General features: G+C 40.6%; 1 protein-coding gene across 4 annotated transcripts in view; it reads right to left on the bottom strand.

The window, feature by feature from the left end:
- LOC104586175 (uncharacterized) overlaps positions 1-17,462 on the bottom strand; it is a 28,515-nt gene extending 11,053 nt beyond the window's left edge. The window contains exons 1-4 of one of the 4 annotated variants that reach the window (XM_010243333.3): positions 16,793-17,462; positions 15,918-16,004; positions 15,533-15,636; positions 15,201-15,251 (exon numbers count right to left, since the gene is read on the bottom strand). In XM_010243333.3, coding sequence (XP_010241635.1) covers positions 15,201-15,251; positions 15,533-15,636; positions 15,918-16,004; positions 16,793-17,272 — 722 coding nt within the window. In that variant the 5' untranslated portion in view covers positions 17,273-17,462. Of the gene's footprint in view, positions 1-15,200; positions 15,252-15,519; positions 15,637-15,917; positions 16,005-16,792 lie in introns of those variants that run through there. The other 3 variants (XM_088897591.1, XM_088897590.1, XM_088897592.1) reach the window with 3 other exon arrangements.
- Positions 17,463-18,159: the final 697 nt, after the last annotated feature.

Raw genomic sequence — 18,159 nt, forward strand, 5'->3', positions numbered from 1 at the left:
TTTGGCCCGCCGAATGATGTGATGACACATGGAGTGACAGAACGATGTGGTGACACCTCAGCAACCTCGGTGACCTCAGTAATCCGAGTCATCTCGTGCACCTCGGGTCACCCAGCTAGACTGAGGCTCGGATGGCTCAACTATAAGCACCGATCTGTCGAGGTGCCACGTAACCTCCATCTAGAAGTAAGCCAGCTGTCTCCAATCTCCTTGCGATCACGACACCACGTCAACGGAGTTTATCTTCTCCCCGCTCGATTCGGATGGACCTAGATAAGCATTATTAGCTTACGCGGAGTCCATCTTCGGGTGCAAAACCAACTCCGGACCAGATGGGCCGACAATCTTGTACACACATCGTGAGACCCATGGCAGTTCGCCTATATAAAGGCCTAGCATCCAGCCTTACAGGGTACGCGCGACTCAGCTCTCTCAAAACCTCCAATTCGCTAACTTGAGCATCGGAGCGCCCACACCGAGTAAAGCACCCCAGACACTCTGACATCTTTTTCTTGCAGCTCGACCATGCGACTTCACTAGCCCAACATCCGAGCTGTCCTCCAGCAGGGAGCACCAGATCGCACCCCATCAATACCAAGCTCTGATAATGTCATCCACTGCCACCAATTGGAAAGATGTTGCACTATGTAGCTCAATAAATAATCAGTTAGATATACTTAGAAAGCTAAAAATGCCCTCCAAAGATTGGTATTTCTAGTTCACTCCCCCAACCTTTTCATGACAAATAATCAAAGGACTAAGCAAATATCCATGGATATTGACTGCATACCAGATATTTGAAAAAATGCAGTACTAAGCACCTGAGTGTGACTCGTGCTCTTTTGTCCTTGATTGGGTTCTAGGCTATTGAAATGGTGGAAAGAGAATTCTTGTGATTGTCAGTATGGATGTTGCTTACATGGTTTAAAATGTCCATATATTTCCTACTATTTCTACAACATATTTCCATTTCCATGGGTACTGACATGAAATATTGCTGGAATCAGCATATTCCCCATTAAAAAAACTACCGGTGCTATGTGGAGTAAAATAATTATAACAGGAGTTGGTGAAAATATTTTAGATATGTGGAGTAGCAACGTCATTGTCTACCTGATGGACATGATTATCACTTTGAGCCATCTCAAAATTCTTTTAAAAAATTAAGTTAAAATCTTAGTTTTTATTGTATAATAAATTATTGGGTTGGTCTATTAGAATCATTTGCACTTTCTATTAGTTTAAACTTTGCTTGAACTCACTCTATCATGTAGTTTTGACTCTTAGGCTCCGTTTGGTTTGTGGGAAGATTTGGGTGGGATGGGAAAGTGTAAAAATTTAAGTTTCCATTGTTTGGTTTTATTGGGATGGGAAAGTGTAAAAGGGGACCGAAATGGCACTGTTCACCTTCCTCCTTCATTCGAGACGAACAGAGGCGATGGCTACCCCCTTCATCTCCCACCTCTCCCACTCTCTTTCTCCCCTTCTTCTTCTCGTTTCAACCTCTCTTTTTCCTCGACCTACACATCGACAGCCTATGCTTAAACTCGGGGGTCAAAAATTCTTCCACCTCATCTAACTTCAGTCTCAACAATGGTGTCTGGCCTTCCCTCAAACCGTCAACAGCCGGCATTGGCGTGACCCAAGCATCCCCATTGCTGCGCACCGCCCCAGTACTCAAAGCCCGGTTGGCAGCCCTGTTCGCACTTATAAACAAGGCTCCATGTCTGCTGCTTTGATAACAGAATCAACTATTGGAAACAAAGACACAGATAGAAGAAGTTGCTTTCAGCGTTGACTTGCTAGAGAAGATGCATATGGGACTCTCAGCATTGACTTCTTCTATCCGAACAGGGAAGTTGCTTTGGATTTTAGCCGTTGCGAGGGATTTTTTCCGTTGTGTCGATTCCTCTGCGCTGGCGGTGGCATTGGTGCCGGACACCTGTGTTGGTGCCGTTGAACAGGATTGTGTTGTCGAATTTCACTGCTAATGTGCGTGGGGCCTTCAGCATGGTCATTTTACAGGAGGGAGATGGAAACTCGAGTTTTCTCACTGGGGTCGCATTGTTTTGGTGTGACCCAAAATCCGCGATTTTGGGATCTTGCATCCCACTTTTTTCTCATCCCATCCCCCTCTTTCCCTCAAAGCCAATATGAGAAAAGGGAATATTAAATATTCCCTTTTTTCTCATCCCCATCCCACAAACTAAACGGAGCCTTAAAGTTTACAGGACATCATAACATATTATTTTACATAATAATCATAGTTTCTTAGCTTTGATAATTTGGAACAAGATTAATTTAAATGGTCTACCTATGCATCTTTTATCATTGCATAAAATAACATTCTATATTTTTTCATATTTCACAACGTTTCTACCATGTCTATAATTTTTAAAATATTTCCAATATTTTACTGTTGAAATATTTGCACATGTACCTACAGGGGCATTTAGGTCTTTTTCTTGTGTATCATGTCACCCTAATTTATAATAAAAGAAGTGGCACCACCAAGCCCACATTATTAGATTCTCCCAACATTCAATTGTCACTTTTCTCCCAATATTCTATTCTCTTAAACTTTTGTAGGTCTGAATCTATTTTTTACATGGTATCAAAACAGGACTGATCGAATCAAGCTTCTTCTTCCTGAACTTTATTTCTTTGGAGTTTGGACCTATAACTAAAAAAGGGGATCTTGACTAATCCGAAAGCACTTTTCTTCCCCTTTTTTCTTTTCTCTATGGTCATAGAGCCAAGTGAGACTTATAGTGTGGTGACAAGGTATCAGTGAGGAAGGAAGTAGATCATCATCAATATTGATTGGGAAAATGACAAGGATGAAAAAGCCTATAAGGCTCTGCTAGATAAGTAGAGTGTTTGCTTTCCTCCTTGGTCTCCATCCTTCATATGAATCTATCTGTGTACAAATTTTGGGGTGCAAGTACCTTCCCTCTATATAGAAAGTGTATTCTCTTAGTCAGAGGAAAGTAGGAAGTAAGCAATGAATTTTGTGCAGGGGGAGCAGATTGTGGTATCTGCCAAGGGGAGTGATGGAGGAGGTATGAAGACTTATAGTAACACAAGGCATGATGGAGCTGACAAGGACAAATTGTGGTGTACACTGTACACATTGCTAGAGGCCTCAACATACCAAGAGACATGTTAGGAATTGGGATTTGATTGGAAACCCAAGAAATTCCAATTCCAGAAGAAGCCAAAGAACAAAAAGTATAATTCATCTAATGAAGTTTCTTGTGAGGCCATGTTTGACACTACTACTTAACCATGAGCATCCTGATAGTTCTGTATCCCGAGAAGAGCTTTTGCCTACCATGAGAGAGCTCTTTGCCGTCAAAGATCACCTTGAACAATATGGTAGGGTTTTGAGCTAGTTGGAGGAGACCACCATAACTCCATCCATGTATCATTTTTTTTTTTTTTTGATCAGCAACATCAAATTTTATTACTTAGAGAGAAATGTACAAGACAAAGGCAGCCTCGGCTACCACCAAGAAAATACAAAGACAATTTAATATTTAGTCTTACAACTGAGCCCAGAAACACACTGCCCTGTTTACCCCTTGCTTTGCTAGTTGGTCAGCTAGACCATTTGCTGACCTAGGAGTCCATTGAATTATCAGCTGCATATCCCTTGAGAACCTCTTGAATTGTTTGATTTTGTTTCTAAAACACCAAGGAGCCTTCTCATTCTGTTTTAGCCAACTTATTACTATTTTGGAGTGACCTTCAACTATTAGCATCCTTACCCCCATTTCCATAGTTTTCTGCATCCCGTAAATCACTGCATTCAGTTCTGCTGCAACAGAGTCACACACTCCAATGGGGCCTGAGTACATACCCATGATCACTCCGCTTTCATTTCTTAAAACCCCTCCAATTCCAGACGGACCCGGATTCCCAAAACTACTTCCCTCAAAGTTTAATTTCAGGAATCCTAACTATGGGGGTTCCCAACCCTTTAGTGCCTTCCACTTGGCTGAAATTGAGGCTGCAATTGTTCTCCAGTTCCTTAATATGTCATCAATAGAGAAAGCTGAAAACAACTCTAGTGTCTTTGTCTAGAATGCCACTTTTGCCATAATCCCTTCAATTAATGCTTCTTTGCTCCATCCATGTATCATTTGATCCAACTAAGACTCCCTAGATGATTGATTCAAGGGCCTCAAATATGACTGGTAAGCCCAACTTGTTTTTGTCTTGTAGTTTGTTATCTAGAAGAGACAAAGTGAGACTATTTGATGGTTCTTTCTCCACCATCATTGGTTAAGGATCTATCTATCTCTCTATTGGTTTTGATTTATCACATGTTCTTCATGTGCCTAAGTTACTCATTAACCATCTATTTATTTGTAGTATTACAAACTCCTTAAAATGTTCTATAACTTTCCATCCTTACTTGTGTGTTTTTCAGGATTCTACCTTCGAGAGGATGATTGGTAGAGACTAGAAAGTGCATGGTGATAGTTTATATACATTGGAAAGTAGAAATGGTGTAGCAGTGTCTAGGTTTGTTGGGTTCGTCAGTCAATCAGTGAGTCCTAATAATAAAGATGATATTTATGTTTGGTATCATCATCTTGGTCATTTGTCCTTTGAGTCATTATAGTTCTATTTCCATCAATGACAAGCATGCCAATTGAGTAAGCACTCTAGAACTAAGTTTTTCACAAAGTAATAAAAGAGCATCTTCTCCTTTCCAAATTGTTCACTCTGATGTTTGTTCCCTGGTTCCTTTGTAACTAAAAGGGGCAAAAGATATTTTATTAGTTTTATTGACAACCTTTCTTGATATACATGGATTTATCCTTTCTAATCCAGTGAGGAGGTTCTAAAAAAAAAAATCACATGTTTTTCACACAATTTCATGTTGAGATAAAAATCTTCCAATCATATAATTCTAAGGAGTATCTGAAGGGTGATTTACAAGAATTCTTTGCATCTTGTAATTCTCTTCATAGAAGCTAATGTCCAAATACACCACAACAATACAGTGTTATAGAAAGAGAACTATCATATCTTGTTGAAGTTCTTTGTAGTTGGTTTATTCACATGACTATCCCAAAGACGAGGATGGACGTATTCACTGCTACTTATTTGATCATAAAGATGCCTTCTCGTATCCTACAGTATAAGGCCCCACATCAGGTGTTATTCCCTCAATCCCTTTGTTCTCTATTTCTCTTTGTATATTTGGATGTCATTGTTTAGTTCATAACCACTCTCTTTGCAGTAAACTTGATGTTCAGTCCATTCCTTGTATGTTCATTAAGTATCTACCCTCACAGAAGGGGTATAAGTGTTTTGACCCTAAGACCTAACAGTATTTTGTTTCCATGGATGTATCATTCTTTAAGAGTCAATACTAAATAGTTCTTCCCTACCATTCCTCGAGGGAGGATACTAGAAGAGAAGCAAGTTTAGACTCATATGCCGTTTCTTATTCTTGTTCCCACTCTTTCTCAACCTACTCAGGTTTTTGTTTTTTTTATCAGTAAAAATCTTTCATTAATAACAGAGAGATTAAGATACAATAGCTAAAGATTGCATAGGAAATTGCAATCTCCAGCAATCAGTTACAATTCTGCCCAATACAAAGAAGATCTATTTGCCCCTTATTTTGCTAGGGTATCCGCCATCCCATTTGCATCCCTTTTAACCCAACCAAACTGAGAGTTGAACTTCCTTGCAAGTGTGTCAATTTCTCTGAAAATAAACTTGAGCTTCCAAGGTGCTGATGTGATGTTTTGGCCCAAGAGATGACCAATAGAGAGTCTCCTTCAATTTCTAAGTCTGTTGTTCCTAACTGCTCAGCCATCTTTAGACCTTGAAGTAGGGCTAGAGATTCAGCATGTACTGACCATAACCTATTGGTCCAGAGTAGAGTGCCACCACCACACCCAGATAATTTCTAAACACACCCCCTATGCCTGCCCTTCCAGGGTTGCCAAGAGAACTCCCATCAAAATTCAGTTTTAGTTTGTTCTGTGCTGGTGGCTTCCATTCCATGCTTACGAGAACTTTGGGTACATCTGTTTGTGCTATTTCAGCCCAATTCCTTAGTATCTCATTCGTGGAGTAGTTTCTAAAAATCTCCATGGTCTTCACCCAATGTGCAGTTCTGATTTTTATGGCTTCAATAACTTCCTCCATTGTTTTGCTTTTTCCTGAAAAGATTCTTAGGTTTCTTTCCTCCCAAATAGTCCATACTGTAGATGCTCTCACTGCCTTCCATATACATTTTCCCCTTTTCTTCCATTGATACAGAAAAGAGGGGCTGAATAGATTTACCACATCCTATGGGGGAGCCCATCTGCATCCAAAGAGAGAACAAACAACATTCCAAATACCAGAAGCAAAAGAGCAGGATAATAGTAAGTGGGTTAGAATTTCACCACATCCCAAACAAAGGACACACACATGAGGAGAGAGGCAATTGTTTGGCCTCCTTTTCTGTAGCACATCACAAGTGTTTAGCTTCCCTAGGAACACGTCCCAACAAAAAGCTTGTACTTTTGGAGGAATCGGTTTAGTCCAAATTTCTCTCACTGAGAAGTTCACCCCCATAGGGTTAATATGAGTGAGCAAACCAAAGAAAGATGCACAGGAAAATAAACCATCAGAAGTTGGGGACCACACTCTACAATCAGCTATAGATTGGTCCAAGTAGACCCTCTCAAGTGTTAAAATCAACAGCACTAGAGACTCAAACTCATTTTCCCTCAACCCTCTTCTAAAGCCAAAATCCCAAGAGATCCCTAATTCTGAAAGCACACCAAACCTAGCAACAAGTTTGATAAAGAGTAGAGGTCTGGGAAATTGAACATTAGAGGCACATCCCCAACCCAAAGGTCTTCCCAGAATAAAACTTTGTTGCCACAACCAACACCAAACCTAATAAATTGAAGAGAAGTTGGATATACCTCAAAGATTGCCTTCCAAGGAGAGGATGGAGCTGCATTGGGGGCTAATTTTGCACCCCAGCTGTTATCTGCACCACCATGTAAGCTTTTAATGACCCTGTGCCACAACCTTTCTTCCTCAGAAGGGAATCTCCATAGCCATTTCCCTAGGAGGGCCTTGTTTCTCTTTATTAGGTTCCCTATACCTAATCCACCTTGGTCCTTAGGGTAACAAACTTGCTCCCATTTCACTAAATGATCTTTCTTTTCTTCACCTGGCTCCCACAAAAAGTCCCTCATAATCTTCTCCAATTTCCTAACTATTTTCACCGAGATCTTAAAGGTGGAAAGGAAGTAAGTGGGCAGGTTTGCAAGGGTTGATTTTATCAAGGTGATTCTTCCCCCCAAGGAAATATAATTTCTCTTCCACATTGCCAACTTCTTCATGAACCTCTCTACCACCGGTTTCCAAAAGCTTTCAGCTTTTGGATTCCCACCCAAGGGCATTCCTAAGTATTCCAGAGGCCAATTTTTCACTTCACAACCTAGCAGATTTGCCATGGCTTGGATATCCCCCCCTTCAATGTTGATTCCGGCTACACAGCTTTTTCCCCAATTGACTTTCAATTTGGAGGCCTGCTGAAATTCATCCACCAATCTTTTCAATCCTTAAACTGGCTTCATCACAGCTTTCACAGAAAATAATTATGTCATCAACAAATTGCAAATGAGACACCACCACTTCTAATCTACCCATTCTCCAACCTTTAAAATGGTTTTCTTGATCAGCTTTGGTGATTTGTCTACTCAAAACCTCAGCCACAAAGGTAAATAAGAATGGAGATAAGGGGTCACCCCGTCTTAGTCCTCTTTTAGCCTGGAAGAAATCCTTTGCTACCTCATTCATCAGAATAGAAAAATGTGTTGAGCTAATACATTCTTTAATCCACATCCTCCATCTTTCACCTAGCCCCATCTTTTCCATTAAATTCAACAGGAAGGACCAATCCACCATATCATAAGCTTTTTCAAGGTCCAATTTACAAATCAAACCTTTGTCACCTTGTTTTCTCTTAGCTGCCACACACTCATTTGCCACTATAATTTGATCAACAATTTGTCTCCCCTCTACAAAAGCTCCTTGGTTTTGAGAGATAATATAGGGCAATACAGTCTTCAACCTACCAGCCAAGACTTTAGCAATGATTTTATACAAGCTACCCACAAGACTTATCAGTCTGTAATCCTTAGGGGTTCTGGCCTCCTTTTTTGGCACTAAAGCAACAAAAGTTGCATTTGCTCCAGGCGATAATTTCCCTTCTTGATAGAACTCCACAAATACATCCATTAATTCATCTTTCAAAATTTCCCAACAATCCTGATAGAAAGCCATTGAAAATCCATTTGGCCCCGGTGCTTTAGATCTATCCATCGAGAATATTGCTTCATATATCTCCTCAATAGTGAAGGCTCTTTCTAGGAGGTTAACTTCGGATTCTAGCACTCTTTCCCATTGTAAATCTCCCAATTCTGCCATGTTTTCATCAGAGGATGCTAGGATTGACTTAAAGTGATCCACAAAGCATCTTTCAATTTCCTCTTTTGCAGTTATCACTCTTCCATCCACCTCTATACTGGAAATTTGGTTTTTCCGTCTTCTCCCATTTGCTAGAGAGTGGAAAAAAACTGGTATTTCCATCCCCTTCCAAAAGCCATTTACATCTAGATTTTTGCCTCCAAGAAATCTCTTCTTTTCTTAGAATCTCTTCCAATTGCACTTTTAAGTTCCATCTTTCTATTCTATCCTCCACCCCACACTCTTTCCTGGCCTCCTTTGGTCCACTTCCTCTATTTTCTTGGTTAAATCCTCCTTTATGACCTCAAGTTTTCCAAATTCCTCTTTGTTCCACTCCTTGACCTTTTCCTTCAATCTTTTTCAGTTTCTTAGAGAATCTCACCACTTTGTTTCTAGCCCTAATCCCATCTTCTGACCACCATTCTTTTACCCTTTGCAAGAAGTTTGGAACTTCTAGCCACATGTTTTCAAATCTAAAAGGTGTGGGGACACCAATAAGATTTTCTTGGTAAAGGCTTAAAGGGCAATGATCAGAAGTCACTCTAGGTAGGGATTTTAGTGTCAAAGTGCCCCACAACTCTTCCCAATCAATGGAGTACATGAATCTATCCAGTTTTGAGCACACTTGATTTTCTTGGAGATTTGAACAGGTGAAAGAGGCTTGTAACAAGGTAGGCTCTTTTAGTTCTAGGGACTCAATTAGGGAATTGAAGTGTTTCATGCTAGATGTTAAGGGTTGGTTGGGGTTGTGTGTCTCATTTGTATATCTTATTACATTGAAATCCCCACCCAAACACCACGGACCCTCCCATATGCCTCTGACTGCAGCTAGCTCTTCCCAGAATGAGTTCCTCTCTCTATTCGGCCCATACACATTAGTCAATACCCACTCCCTTCCATAATTCATCCTCTTGGCTTTTATTGATACCGAGTATTGACCTATTAGTTCCTCCTGATAGTCAACTTCCTCATTCTTCCACATTGTAAGGATTCCACCCGAGGCACCCCATGATGGGGCAAAAGACCAACTTAGACTGCACCTCCAGATACTTCTTATCCACCTTCTGTCCAAGTCCGAAAGCTTTGTCTCCTGTAACATGACTATAACCGTTCTCTCCTTTCTTATCACATTCCTAATGATTCTCCATTTCTTTGCACTTCCTAAACCTCTAACATTCCAGCAAAGCACTTTCACTTCACTCTTTTTTCCCCAACCCTAATTCAATCCCAAATCCTATTCTCCTCTTTTCTTCTCCCTTTTCCTATTTACAGTCTTCTCATAGGACACACCACAGGCTACCCTTTCCACCTCCTTCATTCTTCTCTTTCTTTTTTTATCATCTTTTACCCCCTTTCTAAGATAGACCTTTCTATTGGCAAACTTCCTTTTGGCTTCTTTTTGTTCCTCTCCTTTTACTTTGGGTATCTCTCTACAGCCTTCTTCTCCCTCATCCAAACGGCAGTCTTCCTTTTCCTTCTCTTGGGTACCTGCAATAACTTCATTTCCCCCTCATCCTTTTCCAAAACTATCACATTAAACAATTTCTCCTCATTGTCTATTCCACCACCCCCTCCTTTTTCTATTGCACATAGGTCATTATCCGCCACCGGTGACGTTTCAATAGCTGGAACTGCAAAATCCAAAGGCTGAGGATTACCACAAGGATCAAAATCAAATGAGTTTTGACAGAAAAGTGGGGGCGTAGAAAGAACTGGATTGAGAGGAAGGGGGGAAGAGACTCCCTGATCTTAAATTTGGATTTCATCGATTCCTCCAAAGACAAACCCAGATGGATCAGGTTCAGGTACAGTGTCCACCTGCGCAGCTGGGGGGAGCTGTTCCTCAAGTGGTTCCAAAGTCGGTTTGCTATGGAAACCCGTCTCCACAAAACTGACACCCTGTCTTTGTTCTTGACTTGTATCTATTTTCTTCTCTCTCTCAGAATCTCCTGTAGGCCTTCCACTTTCCATAGTAAAGTTACCAGCCCCTGAATCTTGTATCTCCAGAATCTCCGTACCAGCATCTTTAGAGAAGAGCAATTCAATTCCGAAAGCTTCAAAGTCTAAAAGTTTGCAGGTCTTTGTCGAATTGGTGCTACCAATACTTGACAGCAAATCACCCTTGTCTTCTTCCACATCTCTTAACGCCTCCCAATCTGAGTCATCTTCAGAGTCTCCTTGCGAGACCCTATTGTAGCGAGGGTTTGGCTTCTCAGGCGTCGTGGAGTTTTCTTCAGTCGTTGGCCTCCAATGCAGCTTCAACCCAGTCACCGATGTCTTTCCCGCAGCTGGAGGAAGAGGAGGGCAAGGTTTTCTGATCACCGTTCCTGTTTGGGGACGATTCAAGCGGATAGGCACACTTTGGGACGATGATAGACCACAATCATCGTCCCCCATCGACACAAGGGAGCTTTGCGCATGACTTTTAAAAGGGTCACGTGACCCAACTTGAAAGACCTGGCCCAGATTAGACTTTCGGATCGGGTTATGTAGACCCAAGTCCAACTTTTCAATTGATTTTGTAAATTGAGCGCGAGGTGGCCCTTTTTTCGATTGCAGCACCTCAGCATAGGATTTCTTTTGGGTCGTTGGATCCCATTCGCATTTTTTCAAAAAAAATTCCCTTAAAGGGCGAAGCAGTCTCCTTTAATCTATTGCCCAACTTTTCAGTTTCCATAAACGCTTGGTCAACTTGACCTTTTGGACGGTCCACCCAGCTCTCGCCACATGGCCTCCAACAGTCCATGTCATCATCTTCTTCTACTTCCAAACTGTTCCACAGCCTTGCTTCGACTTCCGACGCCAACCACACCTTTCTCCAACAGTCATTCGCGAAGATGTCCAGGCTTCTTGGGATTTTTTCCAATCTTCCACCTGCAACTTTAATCTTTGCCGCTTGAAGGTTTTGCATGCAAAAACCTTTCAAGACCCCACCACAGGCCACTTCTATCTTATGGAATATGTGCTCCTACCAGAGGTTGAAGGGTAAACCCAGAATCTTGATAACTAAGGTCTTCTGCGAGATATTCAGTTCGTTATAGGAGGGCGACCAATTTTCCACTGCAATCTGGCCAAGTTTGGTTTCAAGGATTCTGCTCACAATCTGAAGTTCGGCCATGTCAAGTATTGCCTATTCTTTTCAAATGGGATGAGGGTGATTTTCTCTTTTGGCTGAAGCGTCTCCAGTAGGATTTGCAATACTTCTTCCCAATCCTTAACCTCTGTTTTCACTTTCACAACTTTCCTCTTAAACCAGTCCCCATTCCTTCCATCCCATATTATTTTTGAACTCGTATCTATTGAAAGTACTGTTATAGGAGTAATCTTTTTAGTTTGCTTTTGCTGGTTTGCTTTCCCAGTTTGGCTCTCACTCACCTCCCCAGATTTTTGTTCTTTCCTCATAGTTTGCTCTTCAGTATTCGAGAACTCCCATTTTTTCTGGTTGAAATCATCAAGTGCACCTGCGACCATCTTCCACCCCTGTTTAGCTTGTCCCTCCGGAAGGCATACTAGTTGTTTTCTCCCTTTGCCAAAGAACTCTGTTAGTAAAATAAATCCTCCATTTCTGTTCCTTCTATTTTCTACTGTGAATCTCTCCCCATTGTTTGTCGTTTCATTTCCCCACCCTTGTATTCTTTCTGCAAATAGAAGGCCATCTACGAAACCTTTAAGCCAGTCCACTACATCTGATTCCATTATGATAGTTGCTCGTGGGTCTTCCCTGATTTTCAATAGCTTCTTCCCTCTGCTTGTTATTTCCTCCATAAGGACCCTCTTCTTCTCCAACTGAAGTATTCTTCTCCATTTTGTTGCCTGAACGAAACTCTCTATATCCTCTTCTAGAACTTTGTTTTTATTCAGTCAATGATAGTGTTACACTATCTTCCTATCAAACCAACTGAACGAAACTCAAAGATCAAATATGACTTGACAGTGCAGAAAATGAAGAAGATACTGATAATGGTTATGGTGATGTTGACAATGATTGATTTTATATCTAATAATCCTGGCCTTACAAAAAAAGGAAATTAAGTGAAACTTCGTTAAAGAATATTTTTATATCCAATATATTTGGCTATAAAAGTTAAACATGTCAGATAACTAATAATTGATACAATCCAGAGAATAAGTATTCACCATTATCCATGTAGGATAATTAGATAAAGTGGCATATGAAACATAGGGACCATTGTGACCTACTCAGGTTTTTTTTCCTCATCCATTTCCATCGCCGCTAGGACCATCAAAGCTTGCAAGATGTGAAAAGACCATAGACTATGCAACCAACACCAACAAGCTCTCATGAGGTAAATCCGCAAGGTATTATCATTCCTGTTGACTTTCCCACTAATTTTGTTTCTAGTGATGCTCTTATTGCTATTGATGGCTTTGATGTCCCTATCGCTATCTGTAAGGGTGTTTGCTCATCTACCGCAAAACACCAAACTGACCATTTCACTTCTTGTAGTCACTTGTCTCCTTTCCATGCCTTTCTTGTAGCCATTTCCCATGTCTATTCCTAAGAATGCCACAGAAACCTTGTTTTCACTTGAATGGACAAATTCTATGAGGGAGGAAATGCGAGCCTTACAAAAAATGACACGTGGGAGTAAGTTGATCTTCTTGAGGGGAAAGAGCTAGTTGGGTGTAAGTGGGTGTTCACTGCTAAGCATAGGGCAGATGGCTCAGTGGAGAGGTATAAGGGGAGGCTGGTAGCAGAGAGATTCATGTAGGTTTATAGGTTGGATGGTGGATTATGCTGAAACATTTGCCCTAACTGCAAAAGTGAATTCAATAAGAGTTCTCTTATTCCTATCCACCAACCTAAATTGGATCTTCATCAACTTGACATTAAAAATGTGTTCTCAAATGGGGACTTGGCGGAAGAGGTATACATTATTCAATCTCTAAGATTTCTTGTTGAATGCAATAAATACAAGGTTTCTAAACTGAGGGTGCCTGGTTTAGTAGATTAAATAGAGTTGTCCAATAGGTGGGTTTTAGGCAGTCCCAATCAACTCATACATTGTTCGTTGTAATATTTGCATGTGTAGGCATAGGGGCATTTAAGTCTTTTTCTTATGTATTGTCACCCTAATTTATAATAAAAGAAGTGGTGTCACCAAGGGCGGAGATAGGACTTTTTATTGAGGGGGGCTAAAAGCTAGCAAGTAGGGGTGGCCACGAGACGAGCCTTCCACGAGCTATTCGAGCTCGACTCGATTTAAACCGAGCTTCGAGCTGAATTCAAGCCCAATATATAGGCTCGTTTGCTAATCCAGCCGAGCTCGAGACCAGTGAAGCTCGACTCATGAGGCTCGCGAGCCTAGTATTAAATAAATAATTTTTATTATATATAATAATATTTTTATTTTTTATGTACAATAGTAAATAATTTTAAACATATAATTTTTATTTTTCAAAAGAAACTTGGCTTATAGTCGAGCTCAAGCCGAGCTGAGCTCAAACTTGCAAGCTATGAACCGATCCGAGCTCGAGCTCAAGCTCAAGCCTGATGCTATTCCTGCAAGCCCAGCTCGAATAACCAAGTATTCGGCTCGGCTCGACTCGAATCCACCCCTACTAGCAAGCATGGATAGGAGGGCCAAAAGCTAGTAAACATAGGTACGGGGCCGAAATCTAAAAGAGATTTAAATGGGTATTATGGGGATTTTCAAGGCATAAGGGGGGCCATGGCTCCCCTCTACCACCCTTGGCTCCACCCCTAGGTGCCGCCTTGGATTCTCCCAACATTCGATTGTCTCTTGTCTTCTTCTTCTTCTCTCTCTCTATTCTCTTACACTTTTGCAGGTCTAAATCCATGTTTTGCAGTTACCTATATCTGGATGACCTATATTTTCACCAACATCAACATTTTAAACCTTGGTTGTTTAAACACTACAAGAAGCATATTTTTGTATATATGGTATAAGGTGCCATTATGTAATGGTAAAATCTCAGGCAGGCAAGCATGAGAACACAGGTTCGAGTTTGAGAGCAGCCACTTTGTCCAAAAAAAAGGCCAAAGGTTAGGACTGTATCTAGTCTACCCCTCCCAAAATCCCAAATAGTTGGGACCAACATCTTTTTGTTACTCATCAAAGTAATAACAGTAACAATGTCAAGGAAGAACTCACTATGCACAATTGTTCATTACTCCTCTTTCGTAGTTTTTTGCATAGAGAACCATGAGGTTGGAAGTTGGAACCAAATGCTTTTGACATGTTTTAATTTGCAATGTGGTCAATTTTTAATATTGCAAACCATTCTCCCTCAGTTAACCCCAAGGAATACAGCATGATTTGTACTTTCTTGGCTCACTTGAGATTATGACTTCATCCAGTCTTCCTTATTGGCAAATTGACAGAACTAATACTTCTAAGATAAAGTACCATTTCAAAGCTTCAAACTCATTACCATACTATTTTCATCTCATACAATTTCTTTTTCCTAAAACCAAATGATGTTAACATTGTGTCTATGTGTCCAGTCTTCCTTATTGGCAAATTGACAGAACTAATACTTCTAAGATAAAGTACCATTTCAAAGCTTCAAACTCATTACCATACTATTTTCATCTCATACAATTTCTTTTTCCTAAAACCAAATGATGTTAACATTGTGTCTATGTGTCTGTTCCTTTTTTTTGTCAGGGGATGGGATGGGAGAATCAAGATAAATTGAATCATACAATATCATACCTTGAAATAGCCTTTCTTGCTTCAACAGAGTCTACAATAATACCTTCAAAACTGCAAGAAAGAATATACCATGAGCCATTTGTACTGGCTATAAATAGTACGTAAAACCAAACATGCCTACAAGAGCAATAGATCAGAGAGTGGAAACAAAATAAAATAATATGAATATTATCCAGCCATAAAATGATACCTCAAAAAAAAGGAAAAAAAAAAAACAGACATACAATTGGAAAAGAGAGAAAAAAGTTGGCGGCTACAACTTTTTTCTTAAGAATAGCATGAATGCAGGCCAAAGAGAACCAGATAAAAGATCAATTACATATAGAACCTACAGTGACCAATCAACATGACCAGTTCTATCAGGACTTAGAATGGAAACTTGGCCTCCTATTTGCTCCCACAGAGAACGCACTTGGCCATCCTCTACTGCATATATCTGTAGAATAATCACAGTAATAGCACATAAGCTTGGAACAACCATCTGTGAGAATGTTGATGTTGTATGCAAAGGAAGTAACCTTCCTAATATATTGATTAAGCACATTATATATTTTTACATGATTTTGAGGGAGTTCCCTTCTTAGTGCCTACAACATTGATTTGTTGGCATAGAAATGCTTATGAATGGTCTACATAGGAAATGAGCACTTAAAGGAGCATTTAGTACTGTGACAATAAGGTATTAGATTGAGCACATAATTGTAGAACCAAACCCACCTTAAGCACATAGCCTAGCCCCTGAAGATTCTTCATAACAGTAAACAGCAACAACGAGGATGGGCTCTTTTCCATGTTTCCTAAGATCTGAGGTTCAAAGCAACAAAATACTATCAAAATGCAATTATTTGTTCAAAACATAAATGCAAAGATGTTCTGTGCAAAACACTACAATGGATGCAATGTAGTCAACCCTGCACCGACGGATGGCACTGACACAAAAAAATGGTGCATTATAGTTATGTCAATTTGATCTCAAAATTACTTTCTGAACTTTCACTTTTACAGAAGAGAAAGAGAGAATGCTTCTCCTTATAGAAGCTTTTAATATATGAAATAAGAATACAAAGTAAACAGTTTTAGACTGCCTACTATCCACATGCACACCCAAAATTCAAATGTGATTCTTAAAAATCCATTAGTGCTGGAAACCGAAATATCTGAGGCAGATATCTCATAACTCTCTACTGAACAGCTGGAAACTTATTTAATCCATAGCCAAAAGTGTAACTGCAATAAGCATTGTTCTGGATAGATGCTACAAAGTACGATAACCAAAAACTAAAAGGCAGTAGCTCATGCAATCAGAATTTCACAATGGCAGATATTGAAAGCATGGAATCTAGCCATATAACCCCTCTGCACTGCATACATAGAATGTGATCATAGGATCTTCAAGACTAGCTTATCCAATAGGTTCTGCCACATTGAGTCCATCGAGAACTCTATTCATCCCTAACGTTACATCAATAGCGTGACACCAAGAGCTGCTCAATTATGTGAAACTAAAATCAAACAAAGTATCGAACAAAGGATGTAAACTTTTAGGCAGTGTCATAAGCAAAGAAAGAATAAGAATTATAAGATACACTCACAATCGCCAATCTAGGTGGACGAACGGCAAGTCTAGTCTCCAACCGCAACCGATTAAGACCGCCATGTTTCTCAAATCTATCCAACAGTTTCTTCGGCACGAATTTCAAAGAAGTTCCAAATTTCAGCGCCTTCCGAAATGACCCCCCGCTATCTCCACCCGGCCTAAAAACCGAAGCTATCGAACTCTGCAACACTAACGACCCCACAATGAACAAAGCAATAGCGAAAAAAACCGCACCGTATAACAAATACGTTCCTTTAAATGGGAATCCCTTGCGAACGCCTCGATTAGGATGAGCTCGAGAACGCCATTGCCGATCCGAGCGACGATCTCTCTCATCTCCCTCTTCGGCAAGATTTCTCTGGCCCTCTGGAAGAGAACTCCGCTTGAACCGAAGCCTGTCGCGGATCGAACGGAATCCTAGGCCCCCAATTTCTTCCGCCGGAGATAGAATCTCCGCACTCGAGCTTCTCCCCATCTCGCCTTCCTCTTCCGAACGAACAACAAACTCAAGAGAAGCTTCTGTTAATGGCGGGAGAGGCGTACGTTAGATACGGAGAGCCACGATGACCGCTCTTCGAACAGTGAGTTCTGTAGCAGAGTGGAGATCGTCGACATGAGTGTATGAACCAATCAACCTGACTCCTCCCGGTATCACCTCTACTGCTAACTCTCCTCTCCATTATAATAAAGGTCTTAACCGACTTCTTAATTACTATTTTACCTTTAACTATTGTCAAACAGTGCAAGGGTATTGACGTCATTTGGTGATGGCTACAGTGGGATGTGAGACGACGGTGGTCTGTCGAGTCACGAGTGACATCAACGCGGGATGTTTGAAGATGGTCATGTGAAAATGGAATTTGTAATTTACTACCGGCCAGGGCTTCAATTCAACCCGTCCGGTGACTCGACGGGCCGAGCCGCCGGTTCTTCGAGCATGATTTGGTCAAGCTTTCCAAATTCAGACTATTCAGTAACGATTTTTTTTTTACTATTCAGTAACGTTTTTTTTTTTTTGACTATTCAGTAACGATTAACGAACACGGAACAGCGATTGTGGAATTTTGAAATTCAGTCGTTCAAGATGCTGGAAATATTTCTTATTTTAAAAAACAAGAAAATGAAGCCGTCAAAAATAAACAATTCAGATCTGCTCCTCACGCCGACCTTACGGGCATATCCCACCGTGTATAGAAAACATCTTGTGTTATTATTCATATTTTCAATGCATGGGGGGAAATGATTGTGAGTTCATTGTGAGGTGTATTCTATAAGGAGCATGGTATTTAAAATTGACACGGTGATTGAACTGGTCAGGGGTCTGATTATCGTGCCGAATGGCCGTTCGACCTGAATGGTTGG

Source organism: Nelumbo nucifera, chromosome 2 (assembly GCF_055504915.1).
Source record: "Nelumbo nucifera cultivar China Antique chromosome 2, China Antique-T2T, whole genome shotgun sequence".
NCBI lineage: Eukaryota > Viridiplantae > Streptophyta > Magnoliopsida > Proteales > Nelumbonaceae > Nelumbo > Nelumbo nucifera.